General features: G+C 45.1%; 1 protein-coding gene and 1 long non-coding RNA gene across 3 annotated transcripts in view; one reads left to right on the top strand and one right to left on the bottom strand.

Annotated features, from left to right (window-relative positions):
* The window catches only part of LOC137355492 (rho GTPase-activating protein 22-like), a 330838-nt gene that overhangs the window by 181660 nt on the left and 131064 nt on the right, over nt 1-18114 (bottom strand). The window contains exon 1 of one of the 2 annotated variants that reach the window (XM_068020689.1): nt 263-534. The exons of the other annotated variant lie outside the window; for it this stretch is intronic. Coding sequence (XP_067876790.1) covers nt 263-314 — 52 coding nt within the window. The 5' untranslated portion in view covers nt 315-534. Of the gene's footprint in view, nt 1-262; nt 535-18114 lie in introns of those variants that run through there. 2 annotated transcript variants of the gene reach the window in all.
* The window catches only part of LOC137355493 (uncharacterized), an 80556-nt gene continuing 80466 nt past the window's right edge, over nt 18025-18114 (top strand). The window contains exon 1 of the long non-coding RNA XR_010970933.1: nt 18025-18103. This is a non-coding gene — a long non-coding RNA (uncharacterized lncRNA). The remainder of the gene's footprint in view (nt 18104-18114) is intronic.

The raw sequence follows: 18114 nt of genomic DNA, 5'->3' as shown, positions 1-18114 counted from the left end.
CATTAATGAATATAGTCTCTGCTATGATAAGGTCATTAATGCGCTCACCTAAATGCTGCAACAACCTTTGAACGCTACTAAAAATCCAGCTCAATTCAGACATTTCTCAATAGATTCATTTGGGATAATGTTAACAGCTGAGAAAACCATTAAGGATTTTAAACAATGATCTATGGCATATAACATAGTATCAATGTTACTTTGCTCTTTAACTTGTTAAGCAGAAGAAAGTTGGAACAAGAATTTCTTTAACTAATAGTACCTCTTGGCTGCTGAGATGGCTTGTTTCTGTTTTTACAGCAGCACTGTCCCATTTTGCTGATCCTCGGACAGTCACTATCAGAATGTCATGCCAGCTTCGACTCATCCAGAGAAATATTCACATGTGCAGCTCTCAGTCCAAGCAGCCCCGGTGCCAAGAGGGACAGAGCTATCCCAGTGCAGCATTATTCCAAGCTTCTGCATGCAGCAAGCAGTCTTTCATTCATTCCAACCTTTAATCTCTCTTGCCTTTACTGTGGTAGAATCCCTGGAGAGTCCTGCACTCCTTACACCAGCACCCCCCACACCCCTCCCTCTACCTCTACCACTGTCTCTCTCTCTCTCTCCAGCTCTCTGGGATGTGCAGTCCAGCCCATCAGTGCCAATTACTGCACACAATCTCAACTACAGACAGACTCAGCTAATCAATTGTGGAAGGAGTGGATTATTGTCTTGCTCGGAGCCAAAAACATGTGCTTTTACTTCGCTCTCTTCCTCTATCTATTGCAAGCATATCTCCCCATGTCACTTTGCCATTAAACCCTGCGGCTTATTAATTATGTCTGCCTGCTTTGAAGATGTGAAAAGGCCACAGGGGAATTTAATGTGTGTTAGCAGATGCCTTTCCTAATAGCTACAGGGCAACAGACTGGCTTTGAATTTAACCATCAGTGCAGTGTAAATTTCCTCAAAAAAAAACCTCCTCCAGACTCCATAAAGATCAACCAACTGGCTGTAATGTGATTTAAACAACAGGGAATGATAGTTCGTAACACTACCTGTCCCTGATTAGAGAAGCAGCTGTGCTTATAAATGCTACTGTTTGCCTGGTGTAAGACTGTAGACGACAGCCTGGGTACATCGTATGTAAATCGTACACTGGGGCATTGCTGGAGTCACTGATTTGTGCTTAAGAGGTCAGCTTCAACTGATCATCAAATTCTCACCAGGCGTTGGCGACAGTGGGGGAAACTTAAATCCCCTTTGTATTACAAGGAGATTCCGCTCAATGATACCTGAGGCTGTCGATGCCCCCCTAATTAGATTTGTCAATCCTCCAAACTGTCCTGGTGTCTCCAGGCATTAAAGATTAATTTCCAGGTCCCTGCTGTGAGAAACCTGGGAGAAAGTTTAGAGCGGCACTGAACTAATTTTTTTTAAAACTATCTTTGAATGCGTTAGTTTATTTGTTATAAACATATGGGAGATGGGAATAACGCACTGTTTGACTGACCAGCCAAAATTCATCCAATTGTGTAGTGGAAATGTTTATTCATTTTCTAATAGGGGAGGGGGTGGCGTAGTGGCAATGTCATTGGACTAGTAACCCAGAAACCAGACTAATGCTCTGGGGACATGGGTTCGAATCCCACTACGGCAGATGGTGATAATTAAATTCAATTAATAAATCTAGAATTAAAAATCGAGTCTAAGGTTGACCATAAAACTATTGTCGACTGTTGTTAAAAAAAAAAACCCATCTGGTTCACTAATGTCCTTTAGGGAAGGAAATCTGCCGTCCTTACTTGGTCTGGCCTACTGTGACTCCAGACCCACAGCAATGTGGTTAACTCTTAAAAATGCTGTCTGTTCAAGGGCAAATTAAGCATGGGCAATAAATGCTGGCCTAGCCAGCAATGCCCACATCCCACAAAACGAATTTTAAAAAATTGGCCGGTAATTTGGGCAGGTTGGCCGGCTAATGGTAGGAGCGTGGGAGTCTGGGGTTCAGAGGACATGTGGTGAAGTCTCCAGGAATATGTCCACCCAGAGTTGGTAGCCCTACTTGTTATCTGCCTCTGTTAACGAGCACATGGATTCGACTGCAACACGTGAATAGTTATTTGATATTTGTGCCCTGACTTTTTGTCTGCCAGATCTTTCCCACTCCCTCCACCCTCATGGTCATCTTAGTTGGTTGTGCTTACTCACCTTTTGTGGGCTCGAGCCCCACAGTAGGGGCTGGATTTTGTACTCAGTTTGGAGGTGGGATGGTTGGGGAATCGCGCAGAATCGGGTTCCAATTTTCTTGGAGGCGGCGAAGTTCAAAGATGGCACCTCCGCACTCTGTGACAGGACTGTCCTTTAAATATGTTAAATACCATTTTGCATTAATTAGAATGTAATTCGCCGTGATCCTTCCAGCTTTTCGCAATCTTCTGCATGGCGAGCTGCACTCACGCACCTTCACTTTCCCATCTTTGGAAAGCTGGTGCCACCAAGGCAAGAGTCCTCGGTGCCTGCAAAGGTTAGGTCTGTTATGTTTGGTTATCCTATTGAATTTGTTTTAACATTAGACATTGCCACTCAGGTCAGTCTGCAGATGTGAGGGGAGGTTGGAACTCTGCAAGTATATACTGTTGGGGGTAGTGGGGGGGGGAATCTCTGCAAGTGGATACTACTTGGAGAGGGGGGGATGGTGGGGGAGGTTTGAATTCTGCAATTCAACATCAGAAGATGGCATAAATGGCATCGCCAATGTCATGTGATTGGGGGGGGAATGGCTGCCATCATTATGCTAAGTGGCTGTCTCCCGCATAATCGTGGTGGTGCGGCCGCAAACGTCCCAGGCGTTACGGCCGACATTTTGCGCACCTGCCACCACTTCCGGCGGTACGATAACAAAATCCAGCTCTAGGATTCGAACGCGGACTCTTGGTTCCGTATATGCCAAGCACCCCTGTTTCCTGCAGCTGTCAGTGGGACGGACTGAAGCGTTTGGTTGTTGATATTTGCAGGCCCAAGTCAGACCCATTCCCGGCTCCGTCCCTCAGTGCGGCTGCCGCTCTTGTCGGCTGCTCCAGGAGACTGAACGTCGTCCCACCCTGTGGAATTCTCGTGATCGCTTGCAGACCCTTCTGTACCATGGCTCTCAATTCCCTGGAGCAGCAGTGCCTAGGAGCTGGAAGCAGCATGGAAAGAGGGAGAGGGGCAGTAACAGCTGTGGCTTGTATAGTGCTAACATAACCTGCAGGAAGGAGAAGGACAGGACAGGCATCAAGAATTGGGGCAAGCAAGGGTGCCAGTGAGAAACTGGGTAGAAGTGAAGACTGCTCTTGTGTCATTGTGAACATCATATTAACATCAACAATTGAGCCATCACAGACACCACAGTTACAACAATAACTTGCATTTATATCGTGCCTAATCAGACAAATTTTGACACTGAACCAAGTGAGGAGATATTAGGACGAAGGACCAAAAGCTTGGTCGAAGAGGTATTGGTTTTAAGAAGCATTTTAAAGGAGGACAAAGAGGCAGAGAGGTTTAGGGAGGGAGTTTCAGAGCTGCATGTATCTACATACTAACAGTTACTGCACTCCAAAGCAATTTATTGTGTGCCAAGCAGTCTGAGTCACTCCTACATGAATGGGATGAGATGCTGGATAAATACCAGGCTGCCTTTCTGTTTCAGCCACATGACGGGAGACCACTTTGCAGGTCTATGTGAGCAGGCTAAACACAAAGTCCATCAGCAGTCAGAAAATATGGTCAATTTTGCTCTGTTTGTATTTTGCTATGGATAACCGTGCTGTCATTGCAGCAGGTTGACTCAAGACACGACATTGGTTAGTTTGGTGCCTTATTGAAGTTACAATGGTGCCAGCAGCTGGGGGCAGTGTGCCAACAGAGCTGTATGGTAAATGGGCCACCAGATCTTTATCTTACAGAACACAGGTCTGGAGTATTACAATCTAACTCATAATGGGGATCAAGTTTAGGCACTGTAGTGCTTTATTCTGTGGCTCCAATTGATTGGTCTATTGCTCAGTGTAGGGATGAATGGGATTCCGAGGGATGAGGAATTACGAGCCTACAGTCAATCCAAGCTCTTGTTATCTGCACTCAGGATTTGCCTAATTTTTGTTCCCAGTTTCCCCTCTGCCTCACTTCCCCCACTAAAACACACGACTTGCCATGGAGGGTTTTGTTCAGGTGTAGCTGCAATCTTTGACGTAAAATGTTTTTTTTCCCCAGCCTTCCACCCCCCCCTCCCCCTACCCTCCAGCTCTCAGATGCATAGCTGTGTATCTGCTGAGTCCCATGATGGGGCCCTTGCACTTTGTTTGGACTGAAAGTTTTCATCGAGGCTGCAAGCACCAAGGCCACTTCAAGTGCGAAGCTATGAAGCAGAAAAGCAGGTTATCTGTACCGTTGGTCATCACTTGCAATAACCCTTGCTGCCAGAATGCCCTCTGCTTCTGATGGTCTACGGACGTGAATGGTCGCTTAATGAAGTAACTGTCCAAGCATGTGAATTAATGGTCAGTGGTGGTCCACTGCAGTCAGGAACATGCTTCTTGTTTGAGACTTTGAAAAAATTTATTCTTGGGATGTGGGCATTGCTGATGTGGCTGGCATTTATTGCCTGTCCCTGGATAGCCCTTGAGAAGGTTGTGGCGATTCTTTCTCAACTGCAGCAGTCGGCTCGTGGGTCTCTCCACCATCCTATGAACCATCGCTGGGTTTTTAACTCCCCATTCACTGACAGGTTGGCGGCACCAGTTACGGAAGTGGCATCTACCAGGAACAGAATGAGGGTATCCTGATAATAAAACCCCACTTCAACTTTTCCCCTCTCTGCAGCAATGTAACTGAAGTCAGGTTAGCAGCAAAATGGGGAGGTGGGCATTGGCTGGAGCAGGGGAAATCAGTATGGGATAATAGTACAGGAACTGCAATTGACTTCGAGAGTCAAGGAAAGGAAAGAGCTGCCATGGCTCCCTTGGGATCGCCGTCCAGCAATCTTTGGGCACCATGAGAACACCAGGTGAAGACAGGGTTGGCTCGGATGTGAGTCCTCCACAGTTGAATAGCCCGCCATCACTCACTGTTGAGGCTCCTATAAATAATAGCTACTTGGATGGAATACTGGGAAGTATCCCTGTCTTCAGGAGAGAAAATTAGTGACAGGAGAACCAATGGGATATCAACCTGTGCACGTCTCTGCAGCCTGTTGCCGTGCCTTGCTTGCTTCAGTGGGTTTCTCAATAAATGGTGCTGCCCAAGGATGTGTCTGGAGACACGATAAAGAGTTGGGTAACCCAGAAATACCATGCGGGATGTTTACAGCCCGGGAGATTTCAGACTTACAGAGGTAACCAACTGCAAGGCAAGTTATGAACCGTGGCTCAGTGGGCAGCACTCTCGCCTCTGAGTCAGTTGGACATGTGTTCAAGTCCTATTCCTGAGTCTTGGGCATAAAAATCTAGGCTGACACTCCAGTGCAGTGCTGAGGGAGTGCTGCACTATTGGAGGTGCTGTCTTCCATTGGAGCTTTAAACTTGGACCCTGACTATCCTCTTGGGTCAGGATAAAAAATCCCATGGCACTATTTCCAAGAAGAGCAGTGAAGTTCTCCCAGTCCTGTCCAACATCACTAAAACAGATTATTATGGGCATTATCACATTGCTGTTTGTGGGAGCTTGCTGTGCACAAAATGGCTGCCAAATTTCCTAAATTGCAACCATGCCTACACTTCAAAACTATCTGATTCGCTGTAAAGCACTGAGGTTGTGACAGCTGCTGCTATATAAATGCATTGTCTGTCTTTCTTCCTTTCTCATCAGCCTCTCTGGTAGGTTTGCTGAGTTTAGGCAGAGTACAGAGAGTAGGAGAATTCCAGAGGCCGTGATGTTCCCCTGGGCTTGTCCTGTACAGCGGTGGTAGAGATTTATAGGATTTTCAAAAAATATACGGAAATGCCTTCAGCTCAGGTGTACGAGTGGATCTACAAACAACTCTTTAACGAAAGTATATAATTGTAGATTATGTCTACATTGCTTCCTGTGTATTGAGCAGTATAAAAAACAGTGGGACTCTGTGTTTAATCCACTCCTTAGAGCACTCAACATTTATTAAAAGACTGTTAAGTTTTAAGTAAACAGCGATTCCCAGTGTTGCCTTGTCATCATGTTATATTTATTTCATGTTGTTTTATTGTAATTAGGTTATACACCAGGGCGAATGCTCCATCTCAATTATAAAATGCAATTTAAATCATAGTGGATCTTAACAATATTAATTTTATCAAACCTGGGTAAATCTGTTATTGTAAAGTGCATCGTAAAATTATCCGTTCGAAAATGGTCATTCTCAATTCAATGGGATAGAACGGCTCAGATTCTCCATATTGTGCTCTATTCTGCTGCATTTTTCTATTCCTTCATGGGATATGGGGTGTCATTGGCAAAGTCAGCATTTGTTACCCATTCCGAATTGCCCTTTAGAAGGCAGTGGTGAGCTGCCTTCTTGAACCGCTGCAGTCCATGTGATGTATGTACACTCACAGTGCTGTTTTGCTAGGGCTCCTTGATGCCACACTCAGTCAAATGTTGCCTTGATGTCAAGAGTAGTCACTCTCACCTCACCTCTGGAATTCAGCTCTTTTGTCCATGTCTGGACTAAGGCTGTAATGAGGTCAGCAGCCGAGTGGCCCTGGCGGAACCCAACTGAACAGCAGTGAGCAGATTATTGCTGAGTAAGTGCTACTTGATAATGACACCTTCCATCACTTTGCTGATGTTTAAGAGTAGACTGAGAGGGTGGTGATTGGCCGGATTGGATTTGTCTTGTTTTTTGTGGACAGGACATACCTGGGCAACTTTCCACATTGTTGGGTAGATGCCGGTGTTGCAGCTGTATTAGAACACCTTGGCCATGGACACAGCTAGTTCTGGAGCACAAGTCTTCAGTACTATTGCTGGAATGTTGTCAGGGCCCATAGAATTTGCAGTATCCAGTGCCTCCAGCTGTTTCTTGATATGACATGGGGTGAAGCGAATTGGCTGAAGACTGGCATTTGTGATGCTGGGGACTTCAGGAGGAGGCTGAGATGGATCATCCGCTCGGCACTTCTGGCTGAAGATGGTTGCAAATTCTTCAGTCTTGTCTGTTACACTGAATGCTGGACTCCTCCATCATTGAGGATGGGGATATTTGTGGAGCTTCCTTCTCCAGTTAGTTTAATTGTTCACCACCATTCACGACTGGATTTGGCAGGACTGCAGAGCTTAGATCTGATCCATTGGTTGTGGAATCGGTTAGCTCTGTCTGTCACATGCTGCTTCCGCTGTTGAGCATATATGTAGTTGTGTTGCAGCTTCACCAGGTTGACACCTCATTTTTAGGTATGTCTGGTGCTGCTACTGGCATGCCCTCCTGCACTCCTCATTAAACCAGAGTTGGTTCCCTGGCTTGATGGTAATGGTAGAGTGAGAGATATGTGGTTGAATACAATTCTGCTGCTGCTGATGATTATCTACAGCGCCTCATGGATGCTCAGTTTTGAGCTGCTAGATCTGTTCTGAAGCTATCTCATTTAGCACAGTGATAGTTACACACATCATGATGAAGGGTGTCACTCTTAACAGTACCATTATGGACAGATGCATCTGCGACAGCTAGGTTGGTGAGGACAAGGTCGATAAGATTGTCACTCTTGTTGGTTCACTCACCACCTGCTGCACATCCAGTCTGGCAGATATGTCCGTCAGGACTCAGCCCGCTTGGTCAGTGGTGGTGCTACTGAGCCACTCTTGGTGATGGACAACGAAGTCCCCCACCCAGAATACATTCTGTACCATTGCCACCCTCAGTGCTTCTTCCAAGTGGTGTTCAACATGGAGGAGTACTGATTCATCAGCTGATGGAGGGTGGTAGTTGCTAATCAGTAGGAGGTTTCCTTGCACATATTTAACCTGATGCCATGAGATTTCATGAAGTCCAGAGTGAATGTTGAGGAGTCCCAATGCAACTCCCTCCTGACCGGATACTTCTGTGCTGCCACCTCTGGTGGGTCTGTCCTGCCAGTGGGATGGTGGGACAGGACAAATGGCATGGTGCTGCAGGAATATGGGACATCGGCTATAAGATATGATTCAGTATGTCAGGCTGTTGCTTGTTTATTCTGCAGGATAGCTCTCCCAATTTTGGCACAGGTCCCCAGATGTTAGTGAGGAGGACTTTGCAGGGTCGACAGGGCAGGTTGTGGTTTCCGGTGCCTAGGTCGATGCCGGATGATCTATCTGGTTTTATTTATTTTTTGACTTTTCTGTAGTGGTTTGATACCACTGAGGTACTTGCTAGGCCATTTCAGAGGGCAATTAAAAGTCAACTACATTGCTATGTATTGGTTCACTGTATAGTCAGTTCAGTCATAGTTCGATCCCTATTAATTTCCTTTCTTATTTTCGATTGAGCATAAAACAAGAAAAGTTATTTTTAAGTATTATAATTTTGTATATTGTCTCTCCCCACCCCTGCCTCAGCCCCATCTGCTGCTGAAACTCTCGACCATGCTTTTGCTTAACTCCCGACTTGGCTATTCCAATGCTGTCCTGGCTGGAAACCCATCTTCCACCCTCTATAAACGAGTTCATCGAAAACTCTAGGTTAATGTGGTTGGACTTCCAAAAGTCATTTGATATCCGAATGTTCACCAAGTGCCATTCACCCTATGCTCACTGACCTACATTGTTCCCTGTTCAGCAATGTCTCGATTTAAAAATTCTCATTCTCATGTTCAGTTCCCTCCATTGTCTTGCCCCTACCTATCTCTGCAACCTCAGCAAGCACTTTGTACAGCAACCCCAATTTTAATCACTCCACCATGGATGGCCGTGCCTTCAGTGGCTGAGGCCCTAATCTCTGGAATTCCCTCCCTACACCTCACAGCCTCACTACCTCGCTTTCTTTCTTTAAGACACTCCTTAAAATCTACCTCTTTGACCAGGATTTAGGTCATCTGACCTCATATCTCCTTATGTGGTTCTGTGCCATATTTTGTTCTCCAGCGCTCCTGTGAAGCAACTGGAACTCTGCCTTCCTCCAAATCTGTCCCCCTATACATCTCCCACTTCCTTTACCCCAACATTGGCAGCCATGCATTCAGCTGTCTGGGCCTTAAGTTCTGGAAGACCCCCCGCCCCCACCGAAATCGTTCCACCCCTCTGCCTCTTTCTCCTTTAAGATTCTACTGACAACCTACCTCTTTGGCCAGGCACTTGGTCACCTGTCCTAATATCTCCTCCTTTGGCTCAGTATCAACTTATGACGCACCAGTGAAGCACCTTGGGACATTTCACTATGTTAAAGGTGCTATATGAAATGGAAGTTGTTGTTTTTGTACTGATTCTGGAGAGGAAATTTGAAACCAACATCAACGGGCTATTGAACTGTAAGGGGCATCACCGCTTAGCTGTATCCAGTCACTGCCTTATTATTTTCTCACACAAACTTGCTCGAGCACATTTAGAGGCAATCACTGGATAGCAATCAGGCTGGGAGCACTAGTGATTTTATTTCCATTTTTCCCCCTGCATCCCACCCTCCCTTCTTTTGCCTATGTAAACTCCCACCAATGGTCTGATAAGAATGGAACCCGAAACCTTTCTAATCTGCATGGGTCAGAACCGCTCACTGACCTCCTGAAGGGTTCACTCATTTCATTGGAAGTGGATAATATCAGAATGGAATAACTTCACCAGGTTTGATTAATGATCTGAACTGCATTAACACTGAGTTTCTATTTGCCATGCAGAAATGGAAAGCCTTATTCCAATCTAGTTTCATGTCTCTTTCCTGCACCTGACTATACAATCTGGATACAATGTTTAGACACAATCTTCAGCAGCCAAGCATTGGAGGAGTAACAAATGAGGCATGTAATGCAGTAAGTGTCCCATAGCAGCAACAGTGAAATAATCCATGGTAAGATACCCTAAAAAGAGAGATAGTGTTACAACTGGAAAAAGACGCATATCTCACTCTTCACTCACACTCACTCAAAATATCCTCTAAATGACCAATGTGCAGTGAATGGAACACAGATAACAGCTCACTCTGTTAAAGGTCTGGTTCTACCAGAATGACTAACAGCCGCTGAGAGAACAGATTGTCGGAGATGTGATAATGGGCGTTCATTATAAAAAATATCCAACATTTTTGCATTGCCTGGTTCAGCTGTGAAGCAATCGCCACATGCTAAGTAATCTTTTTCGCAGCTTGTTGCCCCAAGATATTGGAAGCTGCAAGATTTTTTTATTAAAATTTTATTTAGAGATACAGCACTGAAACAGGCCCTTCGGCCCACCGGGTCTGTGCCGACCAACAACCACCCATTTATACTAACCCTACAGTAATCCCATATTCCCTACCACCTACCTACACTAGGGGCAATTTATAACAGCCAATTTACCTATCAACCTGCAAGTCTTTGGCAGTGGGAGGAAACCGGAGCACCCGGAGGAAACCCACGCAGACACAGGGAGAACTTGCAAACTCCGCACAGGCAGTACCCAGAATTGAACCCGGGTCCCTGGAGCTGTGAGGCTGCGGTGCTAACCACTGCGCCGCATTGCAGAATATTTTAAGTGTACATGTTACCTGTTTACAGTCACTTTTCTTCAATATAACACGCACAAGCTATATTCCCCTCTACCATGGTGACATTATTTCTGATCCCATTACCATTCAGCTCAAATGATGAGACTGCAAGACCCATCTGTCTGCAGCTGTCTAGAGACACGAACCAGAATAGAATGAGAAATGGGAAGTGGTAAGTGGCAGTAGGCAATGGTAGTAAGTTTGTCGGCTTTGTGAAGAATAACACAGTTGGGAGTGTCCACCAGGGCAGAAGTGCTTCTTGGGGTTGATGTGGTCTTTATAAACCACTCAAGTTTCATTATCACAGCTGACAGCCACTTGATGCAATACTGCCTTGAAGACATTTCAGACTCTACATTATCCTTTTTGTAATATAGACATAGCTCGAGGAGAAAGGGCAGATGTGAAATCTACTTTGACAAAACGTCTCTCTTTGCCTGCAGAACATCCGCAACAAATTGCAACTGAACGTTAAAATGTTCCTTTTATGCACATGTACCCACAGTGACATTTCACATTGGAACTTGCAATTCCTGCATTATTTCATCAAATGAAATCCACAAGACACTGTCATTAATGCAATGGAAGTACGTCTCAATAATGAATGATACTGATGAAGAAAACTAAAGCAAATGAAAATTCTGCTCAAGCTGTGATGAAGGAATATTTCACTCTGAAATGTATCTTATGTGATGCTGCTTCTTAATTCACTGTTAAAGGTCCAATCTTCATTTATTATCCCTTCCTCATAAAGGAGAAACAATTATAAGACCAAGTTCTTGGGGTTCACCTTTGATAGCTGACTTTTCCTTATGGTTGAAATTCTGTTGATAATTCTGCTGGTTGCAGCTACCATTATATCAGACTTTACCTTGTTCTCAATAACAGTTTGTAATCAAGTCAGCCAAAACTACTCGAGTTTAAGTTTCTTTGGTTCAGGGACGTGCTTGGCTGTGCACCGAGAGCAAGGGCTGCTTAAATCTTTTTAAAAAGAAGGCTTTTGCTCCATTACACTTGTAACACTATCCCACCCTCCGAGTGCAATCAATTATACCCGCTCTGATCTATTACAGTAATAGACAATCTCCAGCACTGGTTGATGGGCTGACCTGTGAATGGCTCAAATACAACAGATCAAAAGTAAAGTGTCACCTCACATGACTGCTGAAAACCCAGACAGCCCTCTTGTAAATACAGACCCCACCTCACTGTATCTAAAGGATTATTGGAGGTATGAAATAGATCTCCTCAGTAACTTAATATTCCATCTACTGGAGAACCGTGAAATGTTCTTACTCAATTCTACTTGACTGTCATAGCATGTTTCCCAACAAAACCAATGATGGAATAACAAAATATATTGCGATATAATATGATTAATTGATTATTCAATTGCATCTTCCTGACTGGCTGCCTATGATTTTTATTTGTTGATTAGTGCCAGTTAAGCTTGATTGACGATAGTCGAACAGTCATTATAATACTCCAGCGAGTTTCTGATGTGTTTGACTATAGGTCTTGTTGTTTCGGGGAAGACAGAGTGGCTTGATATATAAATATATATCTGAAACTCTCTTCCCCCCAAAAACTGTTGATCGGAGGGGCAGGGGGTGTCAATTGAAAAATCTCCAAACTGAGAGCAATAGATTCTTGTCAGGCGAGGGTATTAAGGGTTACAGTACCAAGGCGGGTAGCTGAAGTTAAGCTACAGCTCACCTTTGAACTAACTGAATGATGGAGCATGCTTGAGGAGCTGAAAGGTCTGCTCTGATGCTGCTATACATTAAGGATACTGTTGGAAGAGTGAGCTAGAGAACTGGTTTTGTCCTCCTTCAAATTTGTATTCAGTTTAGATATAAAGTGCATAAACACATGAATCAAACTGGATGTTTTTATGGGCTCATAGGGTTACTAGTAAAGCTGTTCATATAAATGTTAATTATCTTTCATTTTAATGAGTTGGCTGGGTCCAAATTTCCCGTGGGGTGTTAATATCAATGTGTTCCATATGTTCACAAATGCTACCTTTTTGGTGATGCATCTCACCAAATTGACCAACTTGGGACCAAATTGGGGCGGCGCAGTGGCGCAGTGGTTAGCACCGCAGCCTCACCGCTCCAGCGACCCGGGTTCAATTCTGGGTACTGCCTGTGTGGAGTTTGCAAGTTCTCCCTGTGTCTGCGTGGGTTTCCTCCGGGTGCTCCGGTTTCCTCCCACAGCCAAAGGACTTGCAGGTTGATAGGTAAATTGGCCATTATAAATTGCCCCTAGTATAGGTAGGTGGTAGGGGAATATAGGGACAGGTGAGGATGTAGTAGGAATAGGGGATTAGTGTAGGATTAGTATAAATGGGTGGTTAATGGTTGGCACAGACTCGGTGGGTCGAAGGGCTTGTTTCAGTGCTGTATCTCTAAAACTAAAACTAAAACTAAAAACAGCCTGCACAAATAGCTTCATAGACTGTGTGCATTGTGAATGGTGCTATCAACAAGCAGTGGTAGAAGTTATTGATCAGTCTGAACACTAAAGGATGCCGGTGCAGGAATCGTTGCTTAATATTTCATTACAGTAATTCACTGATGCCCATCATATCTACAGCTCTTTGCGATTCCATATTGTGAGGTAGATGGAAAATTAGAATCCAAGTTGCATTGTTATAGAGTCATAGAAAGGTACAGCACTGAAACAGGCCCTTCGGCCCACCGTGTCTGTGCCGACCAACAATCATCCATTTATACTAATCCTACATTAATCCCATATTCCCTACCACATCCCCACCATTCTCTTACCACCTATCTACACTAGGGGCAATTTACAATGGCCAATTTACCTATCAACCTACAAGTCTTTGGCTGTGGGAGGAAACCAGAGCACCCATCGGAAACCCATGCGGTCACAGGGAGAACTTGCAAAGTCCGCACAGGCAGTACCCAGAACCGAGCCCAGGTCGCTGGAGCTGTGAGGCTGCGGTGCTAACCACTGCACCAGTGTGCCGCCCCTAGTTGTTCAAATAATTTTTGCGATTCTTACTGGTGCTATTGTTTAATTGTTTCTCTGCCCCTGCTCCTTCCACCAGTTTGCTGTGAACTCTACACTGGCAGAAGAGGGGCAGGGATCCACTTCTGAGTCTCTGCCAGTGCGTGAGAGCAGTGCCAAGCAGTTGTACTTCTTCCCTCCATCCCTCTGAGACAGTACCTGTTTTCAGCTCTGCATCTTCCCCAACAGCATGCCTAAAATTTGTTTGGGTGGGAGACCGATATGAACTTATTACATAGTGCAAATATATTGGACGTCTGGGCCACACTACACAATCATGCAGTTAAATATATATATATGTATAAATATCTGGGGTTCAAATCCAGCTTGTACTGGTGAGATAAACGTTTCCTCTGTCTGCACAAATTCCATATGAAATAAGTTTTGGAAGATTCAATTTGATTCATAACAAGAGATGACACACATCATAAATCTGCCCACAAGTTGACCCTGAAAGGTCATCGTGGCAGCTGGAATGGCAGAAGGAAAAAGTTCATACTGGTAGAGTTGGGAGGCTTTTCTGAGGGTGGATGTTAGGCAGATTATTGTCCCTCAGCTTCATCACCAAAAGAAGCTTTTTTTGCAGCTAAATAATGCTTCAGACAATTTTATTCATGCGTGCTGTTATTTTTCTCCTGACATATACACTGAACATATATGGCTTGGCCATGTGAGCCGCATGGAAGATGGCAGGATCCCCAAAGACACATTGTACAGCGAGCTCGCCACTGGTATCAGACCCACCGGCCGTCCATGTCTCCGTTATAAAGACGTCTGCAAACGCGACATGAAATCGTGTGACATTGATCACAAGTCGTGGGAGTCAGTTGCCAGCATTCGCCAGAGCTGGCGGGCAGCCATAAAGACAGGGCTAAATTGTGGCGAGTCGAAGAGACTTAGTAGTTGGCAGGAAAAAAGACAGAGGCGCAAGGGGAGAGCCAACTGTGCAACAGCCCCAACAAACAAATTTCTCTGCAGCACCTGTGGAAGAGCCTGTCACTCCAGAATTGGCCTTTATAGCCACTCCAGGCGCTGCTTCACAAACCACTGACCACCTCCAGGCGCGTATCCATTGTCTCTCGAGATAAGGAGGCCCAAAAGAGATATACATATGACATATACATTTTGAAACTCTTGGCTTGGAAGATCTTATGCTAAGGTCGATCAGGTCTCATTGCTCCACACAGGGCAGAATCTTGACAGGGGCGGGCGATGTAGCTGGGAGTGGGGTAGCAGGTGGTCTTTCTGTCAGGAAACCTGGAAGTTTGGGTTTTCCCTGCATGCTGTGGATCGTTGGCTCCACAGTGTGTGTGGTTTTGCTTTGGCAGATTCCTTGCCTGGCAGGGAGAACTCCGGAGGAGGCCCCAACAGCAGGGAAGTCGCCTTAACTTCTCTCTGAAGCTGTCCTTGCCTCACTACCTAGCTGCCATGTTTCCCATGTCTGGCTACTGTTAATACTGCAAAGCAGCTTATGCAAAAATATCACTTCAATGAAAAGTATACTAAACACAGTGTGTCAGGGAGCGGGCTGCAATAGACCAGTAGCTCCAATCGACTAGTATCTGGTAGCTCCAGCTGAACTTAGTACATTCCCCATCTCAACCATGCAGGGGAAGAGATCTTTGGAGCCCAGTGTCAAAAGCTTGTCATTGGAAGTGTCCTAGGGGCCGTCTTTCAGATGAGTCGATAAGCCGAGACCCCATGTCCTCTCAGCTGGATGTAAATGATTGGCACAATTCAAACAAGTACATGAGCAGTTTTCCCTGTTGTCCTGGCAATATTTAATCCCTCAACCAACATCACTCAAATTATATCGTTATAAATCAAAAAATATTTGCACTGATATGACACCTTTCATGGCTTCAGGATGCCTCCGATCACTTTACAGTTAATGAAGTATTTTACAAAGTGTAGTCATTGTTGCAATGTAGGAAACATAGCAGCCAATTTGCAGACAATAAGGTCCCCCAAACAGGAATGCGATATCAAACAGATAATCTGTTTTAGTAATGCTGGTCAAGGCAGTGGGAGCAGACGCTTTGTGTAGAGTTCCCCTTGTGACATGAAGCTCTGTTCCAGTGATGGTGGATTTTGGGCAGCATTCCCGCTCATATCAGCTGGTCTTAACCTAACCCGGCGGGTGGGAAACCCATGGGATCACGTGGAATGCCATTTAACATTCCTCCCAGTATCATTTCCCCATTGACTTCAATAAAACCAACGTTGCACCTGATCTCATCAGTTTGTGACCAGCATGTTAGGGTAAAATTTTTCCCAAAGTGTCACAAGTATGGGAATTCGACATGGTTTCCTCACACAAAAAAAACTATGGAACACTATTTTCATGAAACAGTGCTTCTTTTAAACATCAACAACAATAAGCTTGCTGCAGGAAGTAGAAGGGATTGTTTGATGTGTTTCTTGCTAACTAACCCTGGGTTAATTGCTCACATTTCATTCTTGCTCTGTTCTTTCTTTTCTTTTGGGCCTCCTTATCTCGAGAGACAATGGATACGCGCCTGGAGGTGGTCAGTGGTTTGTGAAGCAGCGCCTGGAGTGGCTATAAAGGCCAATTCTGGAGTGACAGGCTCTTCCACAGGTGCTGCAGAGAAATTTGTTTGTTGGGGCTGTTGCACAGTTGGCTCTCCCCTTGCGCCTCTGTCTTTTTTCCTGCCAACTACTAAGTCTCTTCGACTCGCCACAATTTAGCCCTGTCTTTATGGCTGCCCGCCAGCTCTGGCGAATGCTGGCAACTGACTCCCACGACTTGTGATCAATGTCACACGATTTCATGTCGCGTTTGCAGACGTCTTTATAACGGAGACATGGACGGCCGGTGGGTCTGATACCAGTGGCGAGCTCGCTGTACAATGTGTCTTTGGGGATCCTGCCATCTTCCATGCGGCTCACATGGCCAAGCCATCTCAAGCGCCGCTGACTCAGTAGTGTGTATAAGCTGGGGGTGTTGGCCGCTTCAAGGACTTCTGTGTTGGAGATATAGTCCTGCCACCTGTCTTGCTCTGTATGCCATCTAAATGCATTGATTGTGCTGCTGTCATGTAATTCTCCCCTAGGCAGACATCATTAAACTATTTTGGTTAATACGTTTCCCTTTCCTGCTGTGAGGATACAATTTGAGTAAAGGAAAGTAATTCGTATTCATAAATATGCTTCTATACATCTAAAAAAAACTATCAGAAAAAACTCCAGAACATTTGTGTTGTAAGCGTATTCTAATTGATGTTGTGAGTAAATGCACAAGCTACATTTGGTAGAACAGAGGGAGAGCAGCGACCCCATCCTAGAAATAATCCATCAGGCCTGTGCCTTTAAACATTTAAAGGGACTTAAAGGAGGAAAGCGAGGCGGAGAGGTGTAGGGAGGGAATTCTAGAGCTTAGGGCCTTGGCAGCTGAAGGCACGGCCACCAATGGAGGAGTGATTAAAATCAGGGATGCTTAAGAGGGCAGAATTAGATAGTGCAGATATCTCGGAGGGTTGTGGAGCTGGATGAGATTATAGAGATAAGGAGGGGTGAGGTCACAGAGAGCTTTGAGAAGAAGGATGAGAATTTTAAAATCGAGGCACAGGAGAGAGTAGTGAGTGGGACGTGAGTTTTGGATGACCTCAAGTTTAGGGCAGGTAGAATGCAGGAGCAGCCAGGAGTGCGTTGGAGTAGTCAGGTTTAGAGGTAAGAAAGGCATGAATGAGGGTTTCAGCAGCAGATGAGCTGAGGTAGGGGCAGATATTGCGGATGTGAAAATAGGCAATTCTAGTGATGGCACGGATATGTGATCGGCAGCTCATCTGGGGGTCAAATATGACACCAAGGTTCAAAAAGTACTTCATTGGCGGAAAAGCGCTTTGAGATGACCGGTGGTCGTGAAAGGCGCTATATAAATGCAAGTATTTCCTTCTTTTCAAGGTTGCGACTGGTCTGGTTCAGCCTCGGACAGTTGCCACAAGTACAGCAATTCTAAAGTACACTAACTAGGAGCACCTGAGAGACACTGCAGTGTCTACTGAAAACCCCTTTATGACTTTTAGAGCATGGTGACAATTAGAATGCACTTCCCCTTTAACAAGAACAGAAACAGCAAAGCAATCTCCAGGGTGCGAGACGAGGATAGTGAGAGGGCGCAGCTGGTTTGCAGCTATATCTGATTAACACAGGCGACTGTCATTGAGTTTTATTGCTGTGTGAATGAAGGAAATAAAAGCTGTTTGGAAGCATAGTTAATTAGTTTGCTTCTGACTGGCTAAGCAAGCAGCTGATGATTAACAATCACCTAAACTGCCCAGTTACGTTTACACAGCAGGCCCCTGCCTCATCAGCAGACACTGAAGCCCGAAGTCACCTTAAAAGTGCCACAAGGACAATATATGCGTAGGACGTAACATTAAAAGAAAAGCAAGCAAGGTAAACTTTCA

The sequence above is a fragment of the Heterodontus francisci genome, chromosome 42, assembly GCF_036365525.1.
Source record: "Heterodontus francisci isolate sHetFra1 chromosome 42, sHetFra1.hap1, whole genome shotgun sequence".
Lineage (NCBI taxonomy): Eukaryota > Metazoa > Chordata > Chondrichthyes > Heterodontiformes > Heterodontidae > Heterodontus > Heterodontus francisci.
This window is presented reverse-complemented; position numbering and strand designations above follow the sequence as displayed.